The 19,909-nt window shown below is 42.1% G+C and overlaps 2 protein-coding genes across 10 annotated transcripts in view; one reads left to right on the top strand and one right to left on the bottom strand.

The window, feature by feature from the left end:
- The first annotated feature begins 241 nt into the window (after positions 1 to 241).
- Positions 242 to 2,793, top strand: LOC133456288 (urotensin-2-like). Its single transcript, XM_061734754.1, has 4 exons — positions 242 to 387; positions 1,397 to 1,513; positions 2,336 to 2,379; positions 2,491 to 2,793. Exons 1-4 carry the CDS (start codon positions 282 to 284, stop codon positions 2,602 to 2,604), a joined length of 381 nt encoding a protein of 126 aa, XP_061590738.1. The 5' UTR covers positions 242 to 281; the 3' UTR covers positions 2,605 to 2,793.
- Positions 2,794 to 6,582: 3,789 nt separating this feature from the next.
- The window catches only part of camta1a (calmodulin binding transcription activator 1a), a 333,390-nt gene continuing 320,063 nt past the window's right edge, over positions 6,583 to 19,909 (bottom strand). For 4 of the 9 annotated variants that reach the window (XM_061735492.1, XM_061735497.1, XM_061735496.1 and 1 more), the window contains 13 exons: positions 17,290 to 17,477; positions 16,937 to 17,133; positions 16,749 to 16,827; positions 16,291 to 16,639; positions 15,725 to 16,200; positions 14,631 to 14,809; positions 13,567 to 13,810; positions 12,678 to 12,749; positions 12,556 to 12,576; positions 12,271 to 12,470; positions 11,844 to 11,918; positions 9,940 to 9,970; positions 6,583 to 8,228 (listed from right to left, as the gene is read on the bottom strand). In XM_061735492.1, the coding sequence (XP_061591476.1) occupies positions 8,196 to 8,228; positions 9,940 to 9,970; positions 11,844 to 11,918; positions 12,271 to 12,470; positions 12,556 to 12,576; positions 12,678 to 12,749; positions 13,567 to 13,810; positions 14,631 to 14,809; positions 15,725 to 16,200; positions 16,291 to 16,639; positions 16,749 to 16,827; positions 16,937 to 17,133; positions 17,290 to 17,477 (2,144 nt within the window). In that variant the 3' untranslated portion in view covers positions 6,583 to 8,195. The remainder of the gene's footprint in view (positions 8,229 to 9,939; positions 9,971 to 11,843; positions 11,919 to 12,270; positions 12,471 to 12,555; positions 12,577 to 12,677; positions 12,750 to 13,566; positions 13,811 to 14,630; positions 14,810 to 15,724; positions 16,201 to 16,290; positions 16,640 to 16,748; positions 16,828 to 16,936; positions 17,134 to 17,289; positions 17,478 to 19,909) is intronic. The other 5 variants (XM_061735494.1, XM_061735500.1, XM_061735493.1 and 2 more) reach the window with 4 other exon arrangements.

Below are 19,909 nucleotides of genomic sequence, written 5' to 3'. Positions count from 1 at the left end.
CCCTTGAAGCGTGGGCCTGTCTGCTCGTCTTTTCATGGAGCCTGTAATTCAACTCTGACCGCTCGTTGATTTACTCAAGTGAGGAAGGATGGGACTGTGGATGCTGCTGACGACTCTGGTGGAAAGTAAAAGTGTGTGTGTGTTTGGGGGGGGGGGGGGGGGGGTTACAGGCTACAGCTGGATGTATATAACCTAGGTGGGACAGGCAGAGCATGTAGACGTCTTCACCTGAGGACCTCCGTGCAAATCAGAAGCGCCGGCAGCAACAGCACCTGACAGTAATGAAGTGCCAGCATCTCATCTCTTGGGCGTTTGTGCTCATGGCTTCTGGCCCGCTGCTGGCCCACCCCATTACAGAATCAGCAGAGATGCCCTATCCAGGCCCCGGTGAGTAGAGGATACCATCTCTTCCATGGCTATTAGTCATAATAATGAATCCATTCACTTGTCTGATTAGCATTTTTAGTAATAAAATGTAATCTGTAAAGATTAATGGCGGCCAGGACCTGCCCGGAGGCTCTTGCAGTAATTACCAGAGTGCTGCCGTGTTCAGCAGGGATTGTTCTGCTAAAGTTTACATGTACGGAGCAGTTACAGCTTTACTGGATGCTCAGGCTTCAGAAGTAACTGGTGATTACCAGAGGTGTCAAGTAACGAAGTACAAATACTTCGTTACCTTACTTAAGTAGAAATTTTGGTTATCTATACTTCACTGGAATAATTATTTTTCAGACGACTTTTTACTTTTACTCCTTACATTTTCACACAATTATCTGTACTTTTTACTCCTTACATTTTAAAAACAGCCTCGTTACTCTATTTCATTTCGGCCTTTAAAAAAAAACTATCCAGTTAAATTGCTCCATAGATAGAGTGAATTTGGTTGTGGTTGTTTCAGATGTTCTTGTCCAGTTTTGTTCTTACATCCGTTCCCTCAGATTCCTGCAACTAAACTTGGATGTACATTCCAATAAAGGTTAGGATAAATGATAACATGCCTCTGAAGTTTGACTTTTTGCACCATTACAATACTTAGAGGCAACTAGTCATCATATCTCCTGCTCTCTGAAACACATGTTAATGCTCAATAGTACACACATATGGTTCTTTAATATATTTACATTAAACTAAGATGCATTCATTTTCAATGGCTTTTGTCCTTAATGGCTTTTTTCCCCCTTACATTACTTTTACTTTTATACTTTAAGTAGTTTTGAAGCCAGTACTTTTATACTTTTACTTGAGTAAAAAACTTGAGATGATACTTCAACTTCTACAGGAGTATTTTTAAACTTTAGTATCTATACTTCTACCTGAGTAATGAATGTGAATACTTTTGACACCTCTGAGTGTGTTGAGGCGTACCGGTCAGTGGTGTTGGTGTTTCTGTTCCCAGTATCAGGGGAAGACCGAGGGATGGACGACCTCTCTCTCTCTGAGCAGCTTTACCCTCCACAGGACGGTGCGGGTCTCAGATATTCTTCTTTGATATCTGGCGAGGTTAACAGAGATGGTGAGAGACATGCACACGCTTCTGTTCCAAGAACGCATAGGGCCCCGTCAAAACTCTACACTACAATTCAATTCAATTTAATTCATATAGCATCTATTACAACACAAGTTGTCACTAAACATAACAAACAGTGACAGGTAAAAACTCCCCTAGTGGGAGAAAAACCTTAAGCCAAAAAGTGGCAAGAAAAACTCCCCTTTAGGAGGGAAGAAACCTTGAGCAGGACCTGGATCATAAAGGGGGGAAACTCCTGCCGGAGGCCAGACTGGGCTCAGCAGGAAAAGAGAAAAGAGACAGAGAATGAAGAACAGAGAGAGGAGAGACAAAGACACAATGGTTAGTTGATGTACTGCAGGGATGACTGTATGAACAGAAAAAAACAATATGTCCTGCTAACAGACCTCCAGAAAGAGCAAAGTAAGAGCTAAGGCATCTCCTGTCAGAGTGTGAATGGCACAGACTGCTAATGGAGCGCATTTATAAGAAGTAAGACTGAACAAGAAATCGATTTCAAATAGAAGCTGCTATTTGAAATAATGCAATGAACAAATTGCAAAGACTGCAGTTATACAGTATTATACATTATACAGCATGAGTTACAAAGGTTTTAAACAGCTCCGTGCTGGTTTTACAGAGATGTCCACCAGTGACGAGTGTCATTATCCTCCCGTACTCGTCCTGCCAATCTATCAAAAGTGGCCCAAGTATAAACACATGGACACATTTAACTGCAATCTTCAGAGAAATGGCCACTGTTCAATCACGGTGGAGAAGTGGAAGACAAAAGTGGAAATGAAGACTCATGGTTTGTTTTCCCATCAGGTTTTAGATCGACAAGTCTGCTGCCGAGGGGGATGAAGAGAGAGGTAGGTTTTCAAAGAGGTGTCCCTGAAACAGCGCAGGAAATAAGCACTTTAAAGTTCAACAAATGTTGTACTAAATGTTATAAATCACTGTCACTTTATCTTTTCTTTCAGGTTTTATTGGAGAAGCAAAGTCTTCTAAGTCCCTTCAGCCGTATGCTGGGCCTCCGGAAACAGTTCAGGAAGAGAGCAGGGAATTCTGAGTGTTTCTGGAAGTACTGTGTCTAAAACGGTCCAAAAACAGCCATTACTGCTGCACACAAGAGGCAGGGCTTTGCACTAAGAGAATATTTATCTGAAACTCACACAAGACTACATGTCTACTGTTGATTCGTTGCCAAAAACAGCAATTCCACCGGTTTGTGCGGGACACATTGATTGGGAATTTTTCTATTGAATGTTACGAATATGTTGTTTGAAATGCACATTTGTTCAAAGTCTACTTATCTATGTTTGTCCCAATTTCAGATGTGAAAGTCAAATGTTATGCAACGCTGTATGCAGAATCAAAATAAAAAAATGTATAATGAGCTAACGTTTGCCAATTTTTGTTGAAAAGTGTCGGAGAGAAAAATGTGTGAAATAAAGCATTTTAGTGTTCATACGTATAAAAGAGGAAGCAAAAGACATCGCAGAGTTGGTTCTCAAGTTTTCTTCATTTTTTCCTTTTTTTATTATTTTACAGCAGAAAGAATATAAAGCATTCAGAAAACATCTTCCATATTTTAAGGGCAATTCAAAATGTTTTGCATGGCTTCAGCAGCTGAAATCTCTTTTTTTTCTTTTTTTTTTTTTAAACATATCCATCGAGTCAGTGACGCTTGTACATGCACAATTACAAAAATAAAACTTACAAACAAGGGGAGGGAAGAAAAAGGAGGAAAGCAAAACACATTAGGAGAACCGAGAGATGAAACTTTTAAGGGTCGGGAGTGGAGAAAAATTGGGTCACATAACAGGGAAAGACAGAGAGAAAGACAGCTATAGAGGTAAGGAAAATAGATCTAACACTAGTTCACATGCAAAGTGTCGAGGACCCGTGACTTTCTATCAAAGCAGGGCCTTTTTTTCTTCTCAGTTTGGAATCGATGAAAACGTGCAATTCGGTAAAGGGTGCCATATAATTGCTGTCCATAAACTACTGTATGCTTGTCTTGCAATACTGGCATTTGCATAAGAGTAAGTCGACTACATGTGTCCAATCATTTTAAACTTTGCAAGGTCTATAGGTCTCCACAAAATAGTTCTTTATTGCTCTGTGTCAACAAGTGGAATATAGTGTAAAACTGTTTCTGATCTGTTGTCCTGATGCGCCTACCTTTCTCTGGTTTGGGTGCTTCAGAAATAGAAGAGGAGGAAAGGCAGATTCTCAAGTCAATTCACAGAACCTCTTGGAATTGATAATACTGTACGCTAAAGAAGAGTGCCTATCAGCTAACCTGTCATCCCACTCACAAATGGCAGTAAAAACAAGATTTGCAGGTGCAATTTTCATATAACTACACTCTTAATCTTAAATACCCTCTACGCTTTGTCACTTAGATAAATTAAAGGCCTAAAGAAGTGGCCAGAATTATACAATGATTTGACAGGTTTCCATGAAAGAGTCAAATCATTTTTCATAAAGAGCTATACTGTATAAATGGACGCTATCCATGGGCTCCACTACTGTCTGTATGTCCAAGGTTTCTGAGGAAATTGATTATATATTGTACACATTCTTTCAAAGTTTCCAGTATCCTCGTGCTGAACCTGTCTCTACCGTCGTTTTCTTTTCCCCTTTTTTTTTCAAAGCAGGGTTTTTTTTCCCATTTTAGTTTCCGCTTCTCCTGCTGTAAATCCCGTCCTGCTCTGTTCCTCCTCCCCATTTTGGCACCCTGAGTAAAATACAGAAGGGAGGTGAACCAGTCCCTCAGCTTGGAAAAGAGCATCACTGCGGCCAGCACTCAGTTTGCAAGTGAAACTGACAACTTGGCATGTCTGAACGTGTGCTGTGTCATGTATTGTGCATGTATTTGTGTGTGTCCCTTTAGTTAATTTACTATATATACCGTCACAATGTCTCCAACATTGTCTATTTGTCCTATGTGAACTTGGGAGTACACCAATAGTATCTAAATGAATAATAATAATAAAAATAAAAGGCAAATTAAAAAGTCTAAAAAGTCAGGGCTTGCTCTAAAAACGATCTTGTCCTCATGTCATGAAAACGTCAGTAGTTGCTGACCGTTGATCATTGGCTTTATTGTAGGTACGTCCTCCAGTCACATGCCCTCTGTCTTTCTGAGTTCTGTGACACATCAAACCAATGTTCATAGTTTTACAGAACAGTATGTCTTTTAACAAGTCTATCTGACTACCGATTCAAAGAAAATAAGCATGCTATAGGTGCAGCTCTGTCACCCAGTTAACTATTTTACCCATGCAAGCATAATAAATCCTCCTCCTTTTCCGCCACAACATTGCATTGGCTATGCATTCTAACCGCAGACTACAGGATGAATGGAGGCAACAAACCCCAGTAGTGGCATTTATAAATTACAAGCTGCCCCAGTTAAAAAACGGAACGGGTGGGAAAAGAAAGAAAGAAAGAAAGAAGACGAAGCTAAAATGTTGACAAACTTGAGTGCTCTACGGACACCAGTGTGTTCCGGGAGCATCACTGGTTCTGTGAGTGTGGCGGTGTGAGTGTGGCGGTGTGACGGTGGCGATCATGCGGACGATACTGCACTGACTGTGGGTGTCCATCTTCTCACACAATTTCCTCAACGTCAAGTGCATTGAATGCGTTCTGAAACTGGATTACAGCTATGAGGATATGAATAGGCACTTTCTACATAGACACTCTGCAGATAAAGTTTCACGTATCAGGTCAGTAGAAAATAACAAAACTGGCCAATTGAAAACAAGAGATAAGAGAAATACCAATTAAGTTTCATGATTGTATTATAAAATAATAATTAAAAAAATGTTCCTGCGAGTTTTAGCCTGAATCGTCGTGTTTGGGTACGGGACAGACGCTTAAATCAACTCACGTGTTCATCTCTGTCGAACTACCACTGCCACGTATTCCACTGTGATATTACCCAATACACAAGACACATCGTAACGCTTCGTAGTTGGCACTAGTGCACTGTTTTATACATCCGTAAAGCAGTTATATTAGCTGATTATTCTGCGTTGAGATGAGTGACGTATGTCAGCGCTGTCTTCCTGGCTAGAATAATGTTAGCACCTTTGACAGTTGCAATGGTTCATTTTGCAAATGTTGTGTTCAACTGCGTGAGAAAGAAACACAGTCAAGTACAGTTTATACATGTTTTTCAACCTGACACCCCCCCTCCCCCCCCTTTTACAACAACAAACAAACAAAAAAACAAAAACAAGCTCTATTAGACACTGGCAGCCTCAACGGACATTTCTTATTAAACATTTTGAACTGAGAAAATTCTGCCACCAGTTCGCAAACAAATGTAAATCATACATCAAAACTCAGTGCAGGATTTTGCACATTTCAGGAGATGGATTCCATCTTTTTCAGTGACACAGATTGCTTTATCAAGATCCAATAGCCAAGGCTGTCGTTTACAATCTTTAAAGTTCAGACAAGATAGCTCTGAAATCATATCACATTCCAGTTTCATCAACAACAAAAAAGTCAAAAACAACTTTGATATGGTATATTCAGTGATTAATAAAAGCTCTTACACATATGTGGGAATGATGGAGACATGGTAGACTTAAATGCTGAGGCCGTCTGCGACCCGCGTACCTTTTTGTTCTTGTAATCCTCAGCCAGTTGTGACATTACGGTCTTCAGTGCTCGTGTGTGTTTTACAGTATGATTATCTGTTCTGCAGAAATTAACTTAATTATCTTCTTAAGCTCTATAGCATTCACATACCTTGGCACCATTGGCAAAAGTTTCTCGGGAAACTCAGAATAAACAAATGAAAAAAAAAGAAAAGAACGTAACATACTTGTTCCAAGATCATTTTAAAGATCTTTCCTAACACTAAGTACAGCTTTTTTTTTTTTTTTTTTTTTACTTTTTTCATATTGCAGTAATATCATGCTTTAGCAAAATGTTTGTCTCGAGAAGAATCAAAATAAAATAAAATACTCTAATAGTGAAATAGTTTGAATTTTACAGAGCATAGCCACTACTGCTTTTGTTGTACCCCCCGCCCCGACCCCTGACCCCGGCCCATTTTTACTCTGCTCATACTTTTCATGCACATAGCTCATTTTTATCCCAGGTATTTACACTATATACACACAATACAACCATACTTCTCCAGCATTCAAACAAAACTATACAAATTTTCTGTTTTTGTCTCTTACCTGTTTTGACCCATTTTTAATGAATAAAATAAAATATTTCTAAAATACAATCCCTGTAGGGAGCATGTTTTTTTTTCCTACGTACTTTCAGCCTTCTTTATATACAGAAATCACTCAATTGTCAAAAATATGGATTTGTCAAACCCCTATTTTGGGACAAGCTTAGGGACCCCTTGAAGAATCTCTAAGACATCAAGGCAATGTATGTGATCTTCCCCTCAAGAGCCTTCGCAGGCTCCGAAGTTCATTTAAAAAGAAAAAGTAACAACCTGCATGACCAGAACCATATCAACACAAAATAGGCAAGTTCTTCTCTCTTGTTAGGTTTCTGTTGGGGCAATCGATTGAACGATAAACAGAAATAATAATCGTCAAAATAAAAAAACAACAAAAAACCGGACAACATAGAGAAAGCTTCATTACAGAAATAAGAAAAGGCTCGAACAAAGCAGAATATGGACATGTTGAGCACAAAGGTGGAACGAAAAAAGAAAAATTAGAAGATAGGCTGTAAGACTAGACTGAAGCACACGAGCAAAGACTTTTGCTTGCCAACAAGTCATGCATTTTTTTTTTCTTGGTAGGTTTTAACAACGTATAGCCTGAAGATACAGATCACCAGTACATTGGACATGATGGAAGAAATACATTGGACAATATGGAACAAATTCAAGTAAAGTGACAATATATATTTATATATATATATATATTTATATACGATAAAGCATATCACTTTTTTTTTTAAGAAATGTTAAAACATAAATATTTTCTCCCCAGTCTGCTTGTGTATGTTTAAACCCCACTACATTCATCTGTAGCTCCACCCGTGTGGGCAGACCTGTGGGGCAGAGCACAGTAGGACAGGAGCAACTCAAAAGAGCTAAATTGAATACTGTACAGTCTACAGCACTGGATAGAAGTGGGCATGTGTGTTATTAATATATTTGGCCAAAAAAAAAAAAAAGAAAATCCTTCCTCAAATGAGTTAATTAGTCTTTAAAAAATGTAACACAATTGCAGAACGTTTCTGCACGGTCTCTCGGTCCTCAGATCTCCTGCAGCAGTCTCTCGAGGTCCTCACTCGTTATGCCTTGCCCTCCTTCACTGTCCAAAACTTCTTCAAATAAGACCAAAAAAAAAAAAAAAAAACCATAGCAATCCATGAAAAAGTGCAAAAAATGCCACAAAGCAAATGTTCCACCCCCCCCCACCCCAAACATTGTAGTTTATAATCCTGTAGAAGTTGCTGTTCTCCAACCAAAATCAGGTCAGTGGAAAGAATAGTTACGTGAGAAAAGTGTGTTGTACATGTTGTAGTAGATGAACCGGTAACACTGCTGTAGTATTTATATTTGCAGTGTTTGCATTGATGTTTTTTTTCCTGTTCGGTTGTAAAATGTCTCAAGTACAAACAAAAATGAAAAGAGGAGTCAGGAGAGTGATGTCACATCGCAAGGGGGCTCTTCCGAGGGGTCTCATGTTCCCTGGCCCTTTTCAATTCTTTCACCCTGGAACACAGAGACAGACAGGCGCCCTTAAGTACGGCATACACGTGAGGGTGTGCACGTAGGACACACACAGTCACACACACAGCAGGCCCAACAGCATCACACTGTTCAGGCCGGACAATCAGAGACATTTAACGTCAGATCAGATCATCAGGGACATCTGTGAAGACAATATTGGTCAGAGGTAAACCTGCACACTGGAATGGAAAAAGAAGGGGGGGGTTACATTGTAGTCACAGTCATTACTATAGTTTTAAAAAACATTTTGAAATCCAGGACAAAGCAATACAGAACAAGACATCATTTCAGTTACAGTTATCAATATTATGGCATCGTCACACACGGTCCTGAGGTGTCTACCTTCTGATTACTTAACAGTGGCGCCGGTTAAAAACAAACATATTTTTTTATACTTAAGCCCCCCCCCTCACCACTTCACTACTGCTTCACAGTAAAGTACAAAAGACACCCGCCCTAGCTGTATAATACACACACTGCCAGCCCTGCTCTGGTTTCTAGACATCAACCATCATTTGACGGATTTCATTGTGCTCTGGCTGGTCGAGGAAGGTAAATACTGCAATATTTATGCTCTGAAGACAGGCAGAGCGTGTAGGTGCATGTGAGCGCTGCGCACACAAACCGCGCCTTTGTGTGGCGTGTGTTCTGGTGGTGAACCGGTGTACACCCTGAGGTCTGAATGTGTTGAGCCCTGTGTCGTAGCTGCAGCTTCTCTGACCTGTGAGCTACTGTATCACAGCTTCCTAACAACGACAAACCTGCCATATACGCTGGTACTGTAACACCGACAATCTCCCCCTTGCTCTAAAGTGGATGTGAAGTACATGTTAAAGAGGATTTGTGCCTCATTACAGTATCACAAGTATCTTTTTATTTTTTCAGTATTTTTTGCTGGTTTGTTCTGATGAACTGTTGGCCATTTCACATCCGCTGGCTGTGGTCAGGCTTATTAAGAAGAAATGACTGGAGTGACACCCCCCTCCCAGGCTGTTGAGAGGCTAGAAACAGAACATACAGTCAGCCAGCCAGCAAAGAAAGACAACTGCTTGAGAAACAGCAGGTTCAGAGCATGCCTAAATGTAAAAGAGCAAGCCTCCTAGTTATCACTTGACATGCAGCAGGATAAAACACAGTTGGAAAAAAAAAAAAAAGCCTCCCGCACTCACACTGGCTATCTGCATAACCACACAAAGCTGGAAAAAATAAATAAATAAAAGAATCAACAAAATGTAGTCCCAAGTTGAGAAAGACAAAGAGAATCAGAGAAGTGTCTGTTAAGAGTCGCAGGGATATCATTGTTCAGAAGCATTTTGTTAGTTCGAGACACGTTCTGTCCTAAATCTGAGCTTCTCAGTCCACCTGTGGCTCCAATCGGCAGCCTTCATGCAAGCAGGCATCAAGCAACGGTGATGGAGAATGGGGAGGGGGGGGTGGCGGGGAGGGGGAGAGAGAGAGAGCAGAGGAGGGAGGAGAGAGGAGAGGAGGAGAGAATGCTTGAGGCCGAGACTTCAGGAGGAGATAATTGCATTACTGAAAAGTGAGAGTGAGACATTGGGGAGAGAGAGGCAAACAGAATTAAAAAAAAGATAAAAAAAACAGAGTGAGCAAGAGCGAGACAGAGAAAGAGAGAGATAGAGAGAGGGAGAAAGAGGGAGGGAGGCACGAACTGAGTTGCTAAGGCTGCACTCACCCGCTTGAACAGTCTATGGTCCATCAAGGGGCTTGGCATAAACAGCAAAACAATACCAGACAGCTATTAGCACACAGTAGACGCTGTGGAAGAGGGGGTGAGGACAGGTGGGGGCCAGTATAGAGGGTGGAGAGAGCTGGAGCTTAGGGCTCATTTACGGTTCTGACCACTGATTGTTGGCAACCAAAATAAATCACAACACATTGAACAGAACCACAAATAAACAAACAGACAAACAAAACAGGTAGAGAGGAAGAACGGCACACAGCAGGAGTGAGAACATCCCAGTACTGAAATACTTAAATGCCATTTCAACGTTGAATTATTACTCAGTTTTGATTTTACTTAGAGATAAACGTTGAGGTGCTTGTTCAAATACACCGATATAATCCACTAGTATATAGAACATCCCTCTCTTTGAAGGTGCACCCTTGTTTCTGTTTAGCAAGAACGGTGCTTTTTTCCTTGACTTTCTGCCAGATTTGTCCTGACAAAATAATTGTTTAGCTGTTTTTTGTTGGGTAGGTTGTGTCCAGTACTCGAGTTGTAAAAAAGAATCAGGGGGGATGGTGGATTGTATCATATGGGGACAGATAATTTGTGCTTATTACAAATAATATAATATATTACAAATAATAGCAGTGACCAAAACACCTGCAGAAATACTGCAGGAATGACATAGCAGCAGTTAAATGCAGCCTTCTGTAAGCTTTAAATATCCACTGGGCTTACATCAAATACATCAAAACACAACAATAAAAAACACTTTCCTGAACTTATCAATATGACTCTGTCCTTCACAGGATAAGTAAAATGGATCACTGCAAAAACTCAAAATCTTAACAATAATATTTGTCTTATTTCTAGTTAAAATGTCTCATTTTAGTAAAAAAATCTAATTACACTTAAAACAAGACTCATCACTGGAAAAAACAACAAATTTCACCTGTTTCAAGTAGATTTTCACTTGAAATAAGTAGAAAAATCTGCCAGTGGAACAAGATTTTTTTGCTTGCAATAAGAAGATAAATGTTGTCCCACTGGGGACAACCTACTTATTTCAAGTGAAAATTTACTTGAAACAGGTGAAAATTGTCAAATACGGTAAGTTATTTTTCTGGTGATGACTCTAAATGTTAAAATAGCAGTAAAACCACATTCATTGATGAAATGACATAAGGGATGGAAAGGGGGGATGGCAGTTTTACAGGGGGGATGATTTGGACCGTTTTTATTTCAGGGGGGATGCCATCCCCCCTCATCCCCCCTCAACTCGAGTACTGGTTGTGTCGCACTAACTTTCCAGCCTCGTCACGGTTTCCAGATTTCTGTTCTTTAGAAACTTATGCAGTGTGGATGGCGATGAAAATGCTGAAAAATGAATCATCGAAGGAGCTTCCTGAGACATTAAGACATCCATCAGAAAGCCCTTTGCTTTGAACACAGGTGTTTACAGCGCTGCCGTCACAGCTTTCCTCCCACTCCCACCTTTGTGCGTCACTGTCAACACAGAATGATTAACGCGCTGGTTCCACCTGAGCTGAAGGAGACTTTGGCTCAACTAATTACAGAATGCAGTTATGTGCAATGTTTTTGATTTTTTGAAAACGATCCTTAGGATTTATGCACAGAAACTGATATGTGCCTTTTTAAATGAAAGACTATGGTGCCCTTTTCTTTAGAAAAAAATGACATTTTTGAGCGCTGATACAAATTTGAATCAAAAGATGTGGCATTGCACGAGGGTGAATTCACTTCTGTTGTACACAGTTGTTTCCAGTATGTCACAGTGATTAACTGAAGGGGATAATACTCTCCTAGACCAAGAGCTATCCCTTATAGTAAGTCTGGCTACTGACTTTTATCTGAAATGTTAGCACGTGTGAGTCTCTGCTGGAGCTTACCTGTGGCGACAGCGTCGTAAAAACCTCATAATCTTCCTGGCAGCCTGATCCTGTCTCTTTGTGAGCAGACTACCTCTGTAACAGAACAGAGAGAGGAGGGCATCATTCTCTCCTGCAAACAACCCTTTGGATGGGTGAACATGATCATTTAGGGAACATTTGACAGGTTGTATTACAAAGGAAAACATACTTAATTAACTGAGAGGGACTATTCATCATCGGTCAAACGTATTGCTCAAAATGATTTTGTTAATAAATGACTCTCGGCATTCGCCATCCTTCAGTCATTCGGACAAGTCCAGTAATTCAGCTGTCATTTTGTAGTTACATAGTATGATAAAGTAGTCTCTCCAGCATCGTATTGTTTGTAGCAGGATTGATGTAATCAGGCATTTGGCTTGAATTCAGCGTGTGGCTGAATGTGTACCTCAGCTTGTGCTGCACCAGCGTAGCGGCAGCCCCGCGGTGCCGGGGCTTCAGCCTGCCCAGCTCCTTGTAGCTGCGGTAGTATTGCTGAATGAGCACAGCGGCCCTCTTGCTCTGCTGGAACTTCTTCTGCTCGTGGTAGCTGCGGAATTTACTCTGGATAAGGATGGCGGCCTGCGTCATCTTCTTATAAAGTGCATACTGCAGGACAAGAACAAGGCAACGTGTCACGCTTTGCTGCGCAGGAACGGTGCGATAGTGCTGGGAAACACAACCAACAAGTTACCTTCAAGGCTATCCATGTTAGCTTGTAAGGAGGAAAAGGGAAACATTATGAATGATGCACTAAGAGGTTACCCTGACTAAAATGTAGATTTGATCACGCCTGAGCAACACTGCAGAACCTACCTGTTTGTATTTCTTGTAACAACGTTGTATAACAGCAGCAGCTACTTCCTGTTGCTCTGGGAGAGGCCGCCCCTGGTGGAGAGTAGAGTGGGATATAGAAAAGAGGTTACAGTGGAACCTGCTTTGTTACCACAAAGGATAGTGGGCTCCGCCTTCCTGAGGTGAGGCATCCTGGTGGGGAGCACATGACTCCACCCTGGAGTAAGACCACGCCTTGTGAACCAACTACCTGTAAAAGGGTGGAAGAAGTAAGCTGCTGCCCAACAGGGAGCCACCTCAGTATCAGCTGGCAGACGGGCACAAAAGACCACTGTGAACGACAGCGAACAGTTTGTCATGAGAAAAAACTCGACTGAAGTTTCTGAGGGGGTGGGAAGGGACTGGGGACAGGACTGGGGTGTGAACAGCTATTTAACAACAGCCAGAAGCAGGCACCACACTGCTAACTAAGAGAGAGCAAAGACAGGTGTAAAGTGGGGCCACACGAGCTGGACTGTGTCTAGGTGCAGCAGGAAAGTGGGGAAAGTGCAGTTCCTCTAAGCAAGGCCATGCTCTGCTCAAGCCACGTTTGCCATGCTGAAACCACAGGGACATATAGGTAGAGTTTGCTTCGATATTGGAATGTGATCATGAGTAAAGGATTAGACAGTAAGACAAAGATAGTGATTGGAAATAATCACTGTTCACCATGATTAGAAAACAGTGTACAAATCAAGAATACATCTCAAAACAAAAGCTGAACTTCACACAAGAACACAACCAACAGGGACGAAGGTAGAAGTGAGTTCTCCCTCCTCTACGGCCGACAACAACATCAGTCTAATCACAGCCATCCTACATGTGCAGCCCTATCAGTGGGGGCTTAGGAACCTGAGAACTGGGCCTGTACCTTGTACTTTCGGAAGGCAGTTTGGACTAGGCGGGCGGCCTCGTACAGCTCTCTCTGCTCTGGGTCTGACAGAGTCAGCTGGGCCAGGTGTCGCTCCACCTTGCTGTTGGAGGCATTGATGAACTCACTCCAGTCCGCCGGGGAGGGGACGCTGGACCTCTCCAGAGGCCCCTCTCTCACCGGAGATCCTCTAGGACTCATGCTGGGGTTGGATGACGGGGTCAGGGGTTCGTTGTACAAAGATCTGAGGATTAAAAAAAAAGAATGATTTTTTAAAATTCTTTTCTATTCACATATGCTGGTGGCATCTGATGTGAAATCTGAAAATATCAGATGACTTCTTCTAGGGCTGGGCGATATGGACAAAAAGTAATATCTCGATATTTTCTAGCTGAATGCCGATACTCGATATATATCGATATTTTTTCTGTGCCATAATTGGGGTTTCCCCCAAAGCATTATAGCATAGCATCTCTGTTAGCTTCATCTTTTTCTGAGGCAAACCCTTAAAAAAACAGTCAGTTTTAATACAAAGCCTCGTGCCAAATGTCACACAGGTTCCTTTATTAACAGAGGTCTGCACAATATCAAAATGTATAAAACAAATGAAATAAAAATAAACTGCCTGCATATAAAGAATAAAAATGCTTCTTGAATAAAATAAAACAAATATCCCTTTCCTGCATAACAATTACATTAAAATACACTGTGCAATTAATACAATGTAGACAGTAACAGGTGGACTTTTCCACTGAGGTTGACAGTTGTGCAAATAACAAAACATTTGTGCAAATCTCAAATAAAACATTCAAGTCAATTTGTCACAAAATAAGCTATATCAAAATCATAAAAAAAAATATATTTATTTTATTTTTTTTTTAAATCGATATAAACGATATTGTCTCGTACCATATCGCGTTTGAAAATATATCGATATATATTAAAATCTAGATATATCGCCCAGCCCTAACTTCTTCCATAGATTAAGCTTTTTAAACATAAAAACCAAGCGATAAAAAAACAAAACAAGATATTTTATCTCCCTGCTTGTCCCTGCTCCGTACCGTAGATGTACAATGCTCGGCAGCTGCTCCACATCTCCCAGGTAGTTTGCCAGCCAGTTCATGGTGCTGGTGACCCCTGACGTGTCTAAGGGTACCGAGTCCGTAGCCGTGAAGTTCTCCCTCTTGATTCTCTCTGGTGTTGCTTCAATGATGTGCTCTGCCAGAGTCATCATGTTCACCTGTTTTGTGGGGAAAAACAGTGATGAATGAGGTGGGCACTTTTCTCGTAAATCTTCATCAGCATGGTTGATTTTACGCGGCACACTTGTGGAAGTTAAACGGTTTGGCCGGGTGACAAAAATTTGGTCTTTAATGGAAATGTGGAAGATAATAATGATGCAAGTGATGTTGCTGGAGGGAAAAAGTCTTAAACGAGCCTTTCATTTTTTGGGAGCAGCAGTTAGACGGATATAGATGGCTGGAAGGATCCCTTGGCCATTGAAGATGATCAATAGAGAGAGTTTATTATGCGGCGATGATCATCGACCAAGTGTCAGATTGGTCCAGTGAATACTTATATGCTGCTTTAACTTGTTTCATTGAGCCACTTAAACTTGGACAAAACACGCAGCACTGTGAGGATCATTTTCTTTGTTTCTTTTTAAGGCATTTGTAGAAAGGTCAAGCTTTTCTGTCATGCAAGAAATCCCAGGAAACAAAGGTGGAAACCTCTACAAATGCCTGAATTATTGCCTACCACAGTTTTGGAGACTTTTGTTACAGGACAGAACTTTTGAGGGTTCTGTATCTGTGTGCTTAGCATTACAGGAGCACCACAGGGCTCAGTACTCTGCCCATTTCTCTTCACTCTGTACACCTCAGACTTCCAGTGCAACTCAGAATCCTGTTATCTCCAGAAACATTCAGATGACTGCTGTTGTGGCGTGTATCAGTTTTGGGCACGAGGTTGAGTAGAGAGTATTGGTGGACACGGTGTGGGAAAAATCACCTTACGGTTCCTTAAGTTTAAGGAACCCAGGAAGAATCTGAACACTATTTTCTATCACTATTTTCAACAAAGTGGACTGAACATGCAAGACTGAGTGTTTCTATAGAAAAAGGGAAGACTACAACAGACCGGGCTCCATGCTCACCTGCAGGTCGTCCATCTGTGTGAGACAGTCCTGGTTCTCCAGATCCTCTCGATATGATAGCAGTTCTGTATCAGCCATTTCTCTGTCCGCCATTACCAACATGCCTAGTTGTTCCCGCTGCCGCAACCGATTGGCTAGTTTCTCTCTACCGAGGCTGCTGCCTCCACTGATCCCCAGCGCCTTCCTCCCCAAGTTGCTGCTGGAGAAACTCTCCCTGGAGCTCCATTTCACTGTTCCAGTCCCACCTCCTGTAGGCAGGCTTTTGTCCAGACTCAGGCCTTCTGTGGACAAGCTCTTGGCGCCGGTGGACAGCTTGTTGAGCTGCTGCTGCTCCAGGCTCAGAGGGACAGACATGGCCTTGTCGGGCCGGGTCTGAAACAGTTCTGGGTTAGGTTTATGTTTTTTTGCTAGAGGGAGATCTCTTTGGCCCTCGCTGCTGTAGTAATTAGAGGGCTCTGACCTGGGCCTTCTTAAGTCTGCAAGAAACATAATGCACAGCAATTAGCTAAACAAGAAACTAACAAATACTTTGTTGACCTGAAGACAAGAAAATGGCAAAAACTGACCAGGATTGAGGTTGGTGGTGCTGGATGTGGTTGTGGTGGTTGCAGGACCTCCTTTCTTTCCACTTGGTGCTACTATGCTGTCGTTTGCCCAGCTGACCATCCAGCTGTCTGTGGTGGATGCATCCGGGGCTGGGGAGAAGGACATGCAGGTTGTGGGCGGTAGGGGGCCCGGGGCCTGCTGCTCCTCCCTCTGAAGCTGCTCCAGACATTCAGCCAGTTTGGTATGGCCACGAGAGCGCGCAATTGACAAGGGTAAGCGGCCCAGGGAATCTGGGATAGCTAGAGCACGTCTGTCCCACTTATACAGGACCACTGCTGCCTCCAGGTGACCCAGCGCACATGCCCACATCTGGATAGAAGACACACAGACAAGAGCAAGAACCCATTTTTAGAGACGGGTCATCTATCACACAGAATAGGACTCTACCACGGTCACATGTTAACTTCTGAGCTCTTACCAGAGGTGTGCAGGAGAAGTGATCCACATTCAGAGGGTCCACTTCTAACTCCAAGTCAATACTATCAGCATGTTTGGTGCTGGATGCAAGACAGAAAACCAACAATGAGTCACCTCTGTTTGGGTATAGTATATGTCTATCATAAATCGCAGACCTATCATAAAATATGTGTATGATTTCACTCTCACCGCCACTTGATGAGTGTCTGAATGAGGGTGGCGTAGCCTTGGCCGGCAGCCAAGTGAAGGAGGGTCATGCCTCTGAAGGTCTTGGAGTGGATTAGGTGTTTAGATTTGGCCCAACATGCTCTGCTCATCATCTTCTCACAGACCACGACAACGCGACTCTCAAAAGAGCTGCTGGCTTGCGTCTGGCCAGATGTACACTCAAATACACAAGAGAAGCATATCGTTAATGGCTGCTCAATAACAAAAGACATCATTTTTTTGTGAAGACATGCTTGTAGGTTAAACACAACACAAGGCCAATGTGCTGTCACATGTGTAACGGACTGTGTGAACAACTTGATGTGGCTTTTTACCTGTGACTGGCTGTTGTTGCCTCCCCCACCACTTCCTCCACTGCCTCCTCCACCTCCACCTCCTCCCCCAGTTCCTCCTCCAGTCCCACCGCTCCCTGCACTGCCCGATTGCTGGTGGGTGGCCATCTCTGCCATCCTCCTCTCCATCTGCTCCAAGCGCTCCAGGATAGACATTCTGAACTGGTTGTCTGTGCAAACAGTGGGACATAGAAGAATACCACGTCAGCATGCAAGTCACATCAGCTGCTGGGGGGTGGTTGTAGGCTTGCACGTAGGGCTGTGCTATTAATCGATTTTAAATCTAAATCGGATTTATTAATCACAATCGATGTTAAAAAAAGGAAAATCGGAAAATCGATTTTCCTTTTTTGCAGCTGGCTTCATTACAGACAGAGCTCGTCTAGTCATCTTTGTTTGGTCAAGAAAATTGTAAATGTTGTCACTTTACTAAACTCAAGGAGGATTTACAGTATCTTTCAATTGCACTTCATTCCCAATAGGGAAATTTGTTTGCTATTTTTCTTTAAAAATAAAGATAAAATATTTGAAACAATTTATTCCATTGTCTTTTGTAGTTTTACCAAAAAAAATCGAAATCGAAAATCAGGTTTTCAGAGAAAAAAAATCGGGATTTTATTTTTGTCCAAAATCGCCCAGCACGTTTCCTTACACAAACAGCCCTAAATCTGGACAAGAAAAAAGGTCACAAAGTATGCACGACAAGCTGCATTTGAGACTGTTGCGGTGGCTAAGCTTAAAGTCGCCAGGTGTATAATCAACTGTTTATGAAGACATTCATATGAAGTCGGTTTTTAAGACCCAGCAAAGCTGAGGGCACTTTGATTACTTTCAGCTGTAGCATACAAAAATCTTATGATCATTATTTGTCTCTCAAGGATGGGAGAGAACATAAAAGCATCAATTATTCGCGTCATCAAAAAAAAAAATGCTGGTTTAAAGCTTATCAGTCATTTGCTAATGACTGCCATCATTAAACATCTCTCTCACAGCTCTTAAACACAGTTCCAGCACACAAATAGAGGTTGAAGGACAGGGCAATGAGCGGGGGCATGTTAAATATGCCCACTTTTTCACACAGCACTTCAGACAAGCTCTAGGGGGAGTGTACAGCTGAAGGCCTTCTCCAGCTGATTAAGTGCACCCTGTTATGGACTTATTCCGTGCACCTGTATGGAAGAAGGACTATGATGCTGACAGTACAGAGTAAATCAAAACATATGCACCTAAGTACAGTCCTTGAAATACAGCCTTTCCTTACATCAAGATAGATGTAGGTGCCAAAAGCTGTTTAACAGGCGAGTTCTACTTCTCACTGATGCTCAGCATCGCTGGAAGTAGTTTCACTGCTTCTTTCTGCTCGTGTTTACACATTTTCAACAAGAAAAACATTTTTCTGTAACGTGTCAAAAATGTATAAAAATGAAAAACACAACAGGACAAATGATTTCCAAACACACAAAGAAAAAACAAGAAAATATATAATTGGCAAATTATAAGGAATGCAATATTAGCAGCTAGATTTTAATCACTGCACAAATTAGATAAGAAATTAGAAGAAAAAAAAATCCACATACTAATAAAGAATGTAATAAATGTATGACCAGAAATCAAAAAGGATTAATGAAACGTTAGGAAAAGTCTCACCACATACACAAAACAAACAAACACCTGTGAGTCTGAGTGCACACACACACATAAGTATGAAGTGTACAGACAGTGGGCTGGGATGGGCACAGAAAGCCCACTGCAGCAGGGAGTGTAAAAGACTGCATTAGCATTCCCCATTTAGCTGCTATGAGGCCGTTTCTGTGGCAACCTGCTGCTGAGTGGTAACTAGGCGACAGGAACATGGCTGTGTGTGTGCATGGCCTGCCTGTATGCTATTGGCTCATTGATGAAGGGGAGGAGAAGGACTTAGTGCAAAAAAAACAAAACAACAAAGCGGCACGGCAAACAATGAAAACAATCTATAAATCTCTTTGTGCGTGCTTGACCTGCTCTCTCTCAGTGCCGATGCCCCAGGTAGTGACCTAATGACGGTAGGTGGGGAACCTTTACTATGCTACCTGGTGACATTTGCACATCACGGTATCTTTGCTAAAGGCTCCACAGAGAGCTGCTGTCACTGTAAGACCCCCCATAAGCCACCGTAAAAGAGGTCAAGTACTTTCTATCACTAGGAATGGAAACATAATGTCACTGGCTGCTAAATTGCAGCTCGCAGGGACAGGATGCTGCACTGTGAATAATGAACCGAAAGAACAACAATAGGATCCTCGCCTTTGATTCTTGGGGAGGCTGTACACAACCTGACTGAACTTGCTGTCAGATCAGCAGATCGCTCTTATTTGGGACAGGAAGGATTGTTCGCAGCGCCTCGTATTATGTGTAATCCCGCTCCACCTATCAACATAGTGGCTTGTGGAGGTGCAGAGGTGAAGCGTTGCCTGCCTACTCCAGACTGAGCAGATGTGTTGGGAGGGGAGTCGGCAGGTTGAGATAAGCCTGAGAACCAGCGTTGGCAGGAGGCTGTGCTCGTCCTTCCCCCCTCTGGCTGATGTGTGGGGAGAGATGCAGACGGAGATGGTGGGAAAGCGGG

The sequence above is a fragment of the Cololabis saira genome, chromosome 12 (genome assembly GCF_033807715.1).
Source record: "Cololabis saira isolate AMF1-May2022 chromosome 12, fColSai1.1, whole genome shotgun sequence".
In the NCBI taxonomy this organism is placed as follows: Eukaryota; Metazoa; Chordata; class Actinopteri; order Beloniformes; family Belonidae; genus Cololabis; species Cololabis saira.
The sequence above is the reverse complement of the archived record's forward strand: the minus strand, read 5'-3'. Positions and strand labels throughout refer to the sequence as shown.

Coding starts and splice junctions, on each gene's coding strand:
- LOC133456288 (XM_061734754.1), top strand. CDS start 282: ATGAAGTGCCAGCATCTCATCTCTTGGGCGTTTGTGCTCATGGCTTCT. Junction 388..1,396: donor GATGCCCTATCCAGGCCCCG/GTGAGTAGAGGA, acceptor TTCTGTTCCCAG/TATCAGGGGAAGACCGAGGG. Junction 1,514..2,335: donor TGGCGAGGTTAACAGAGATG/GTGAGAGACATG, acceptor TTTTCCCATCAG/GTTTTAGATCGACAAGTCTG.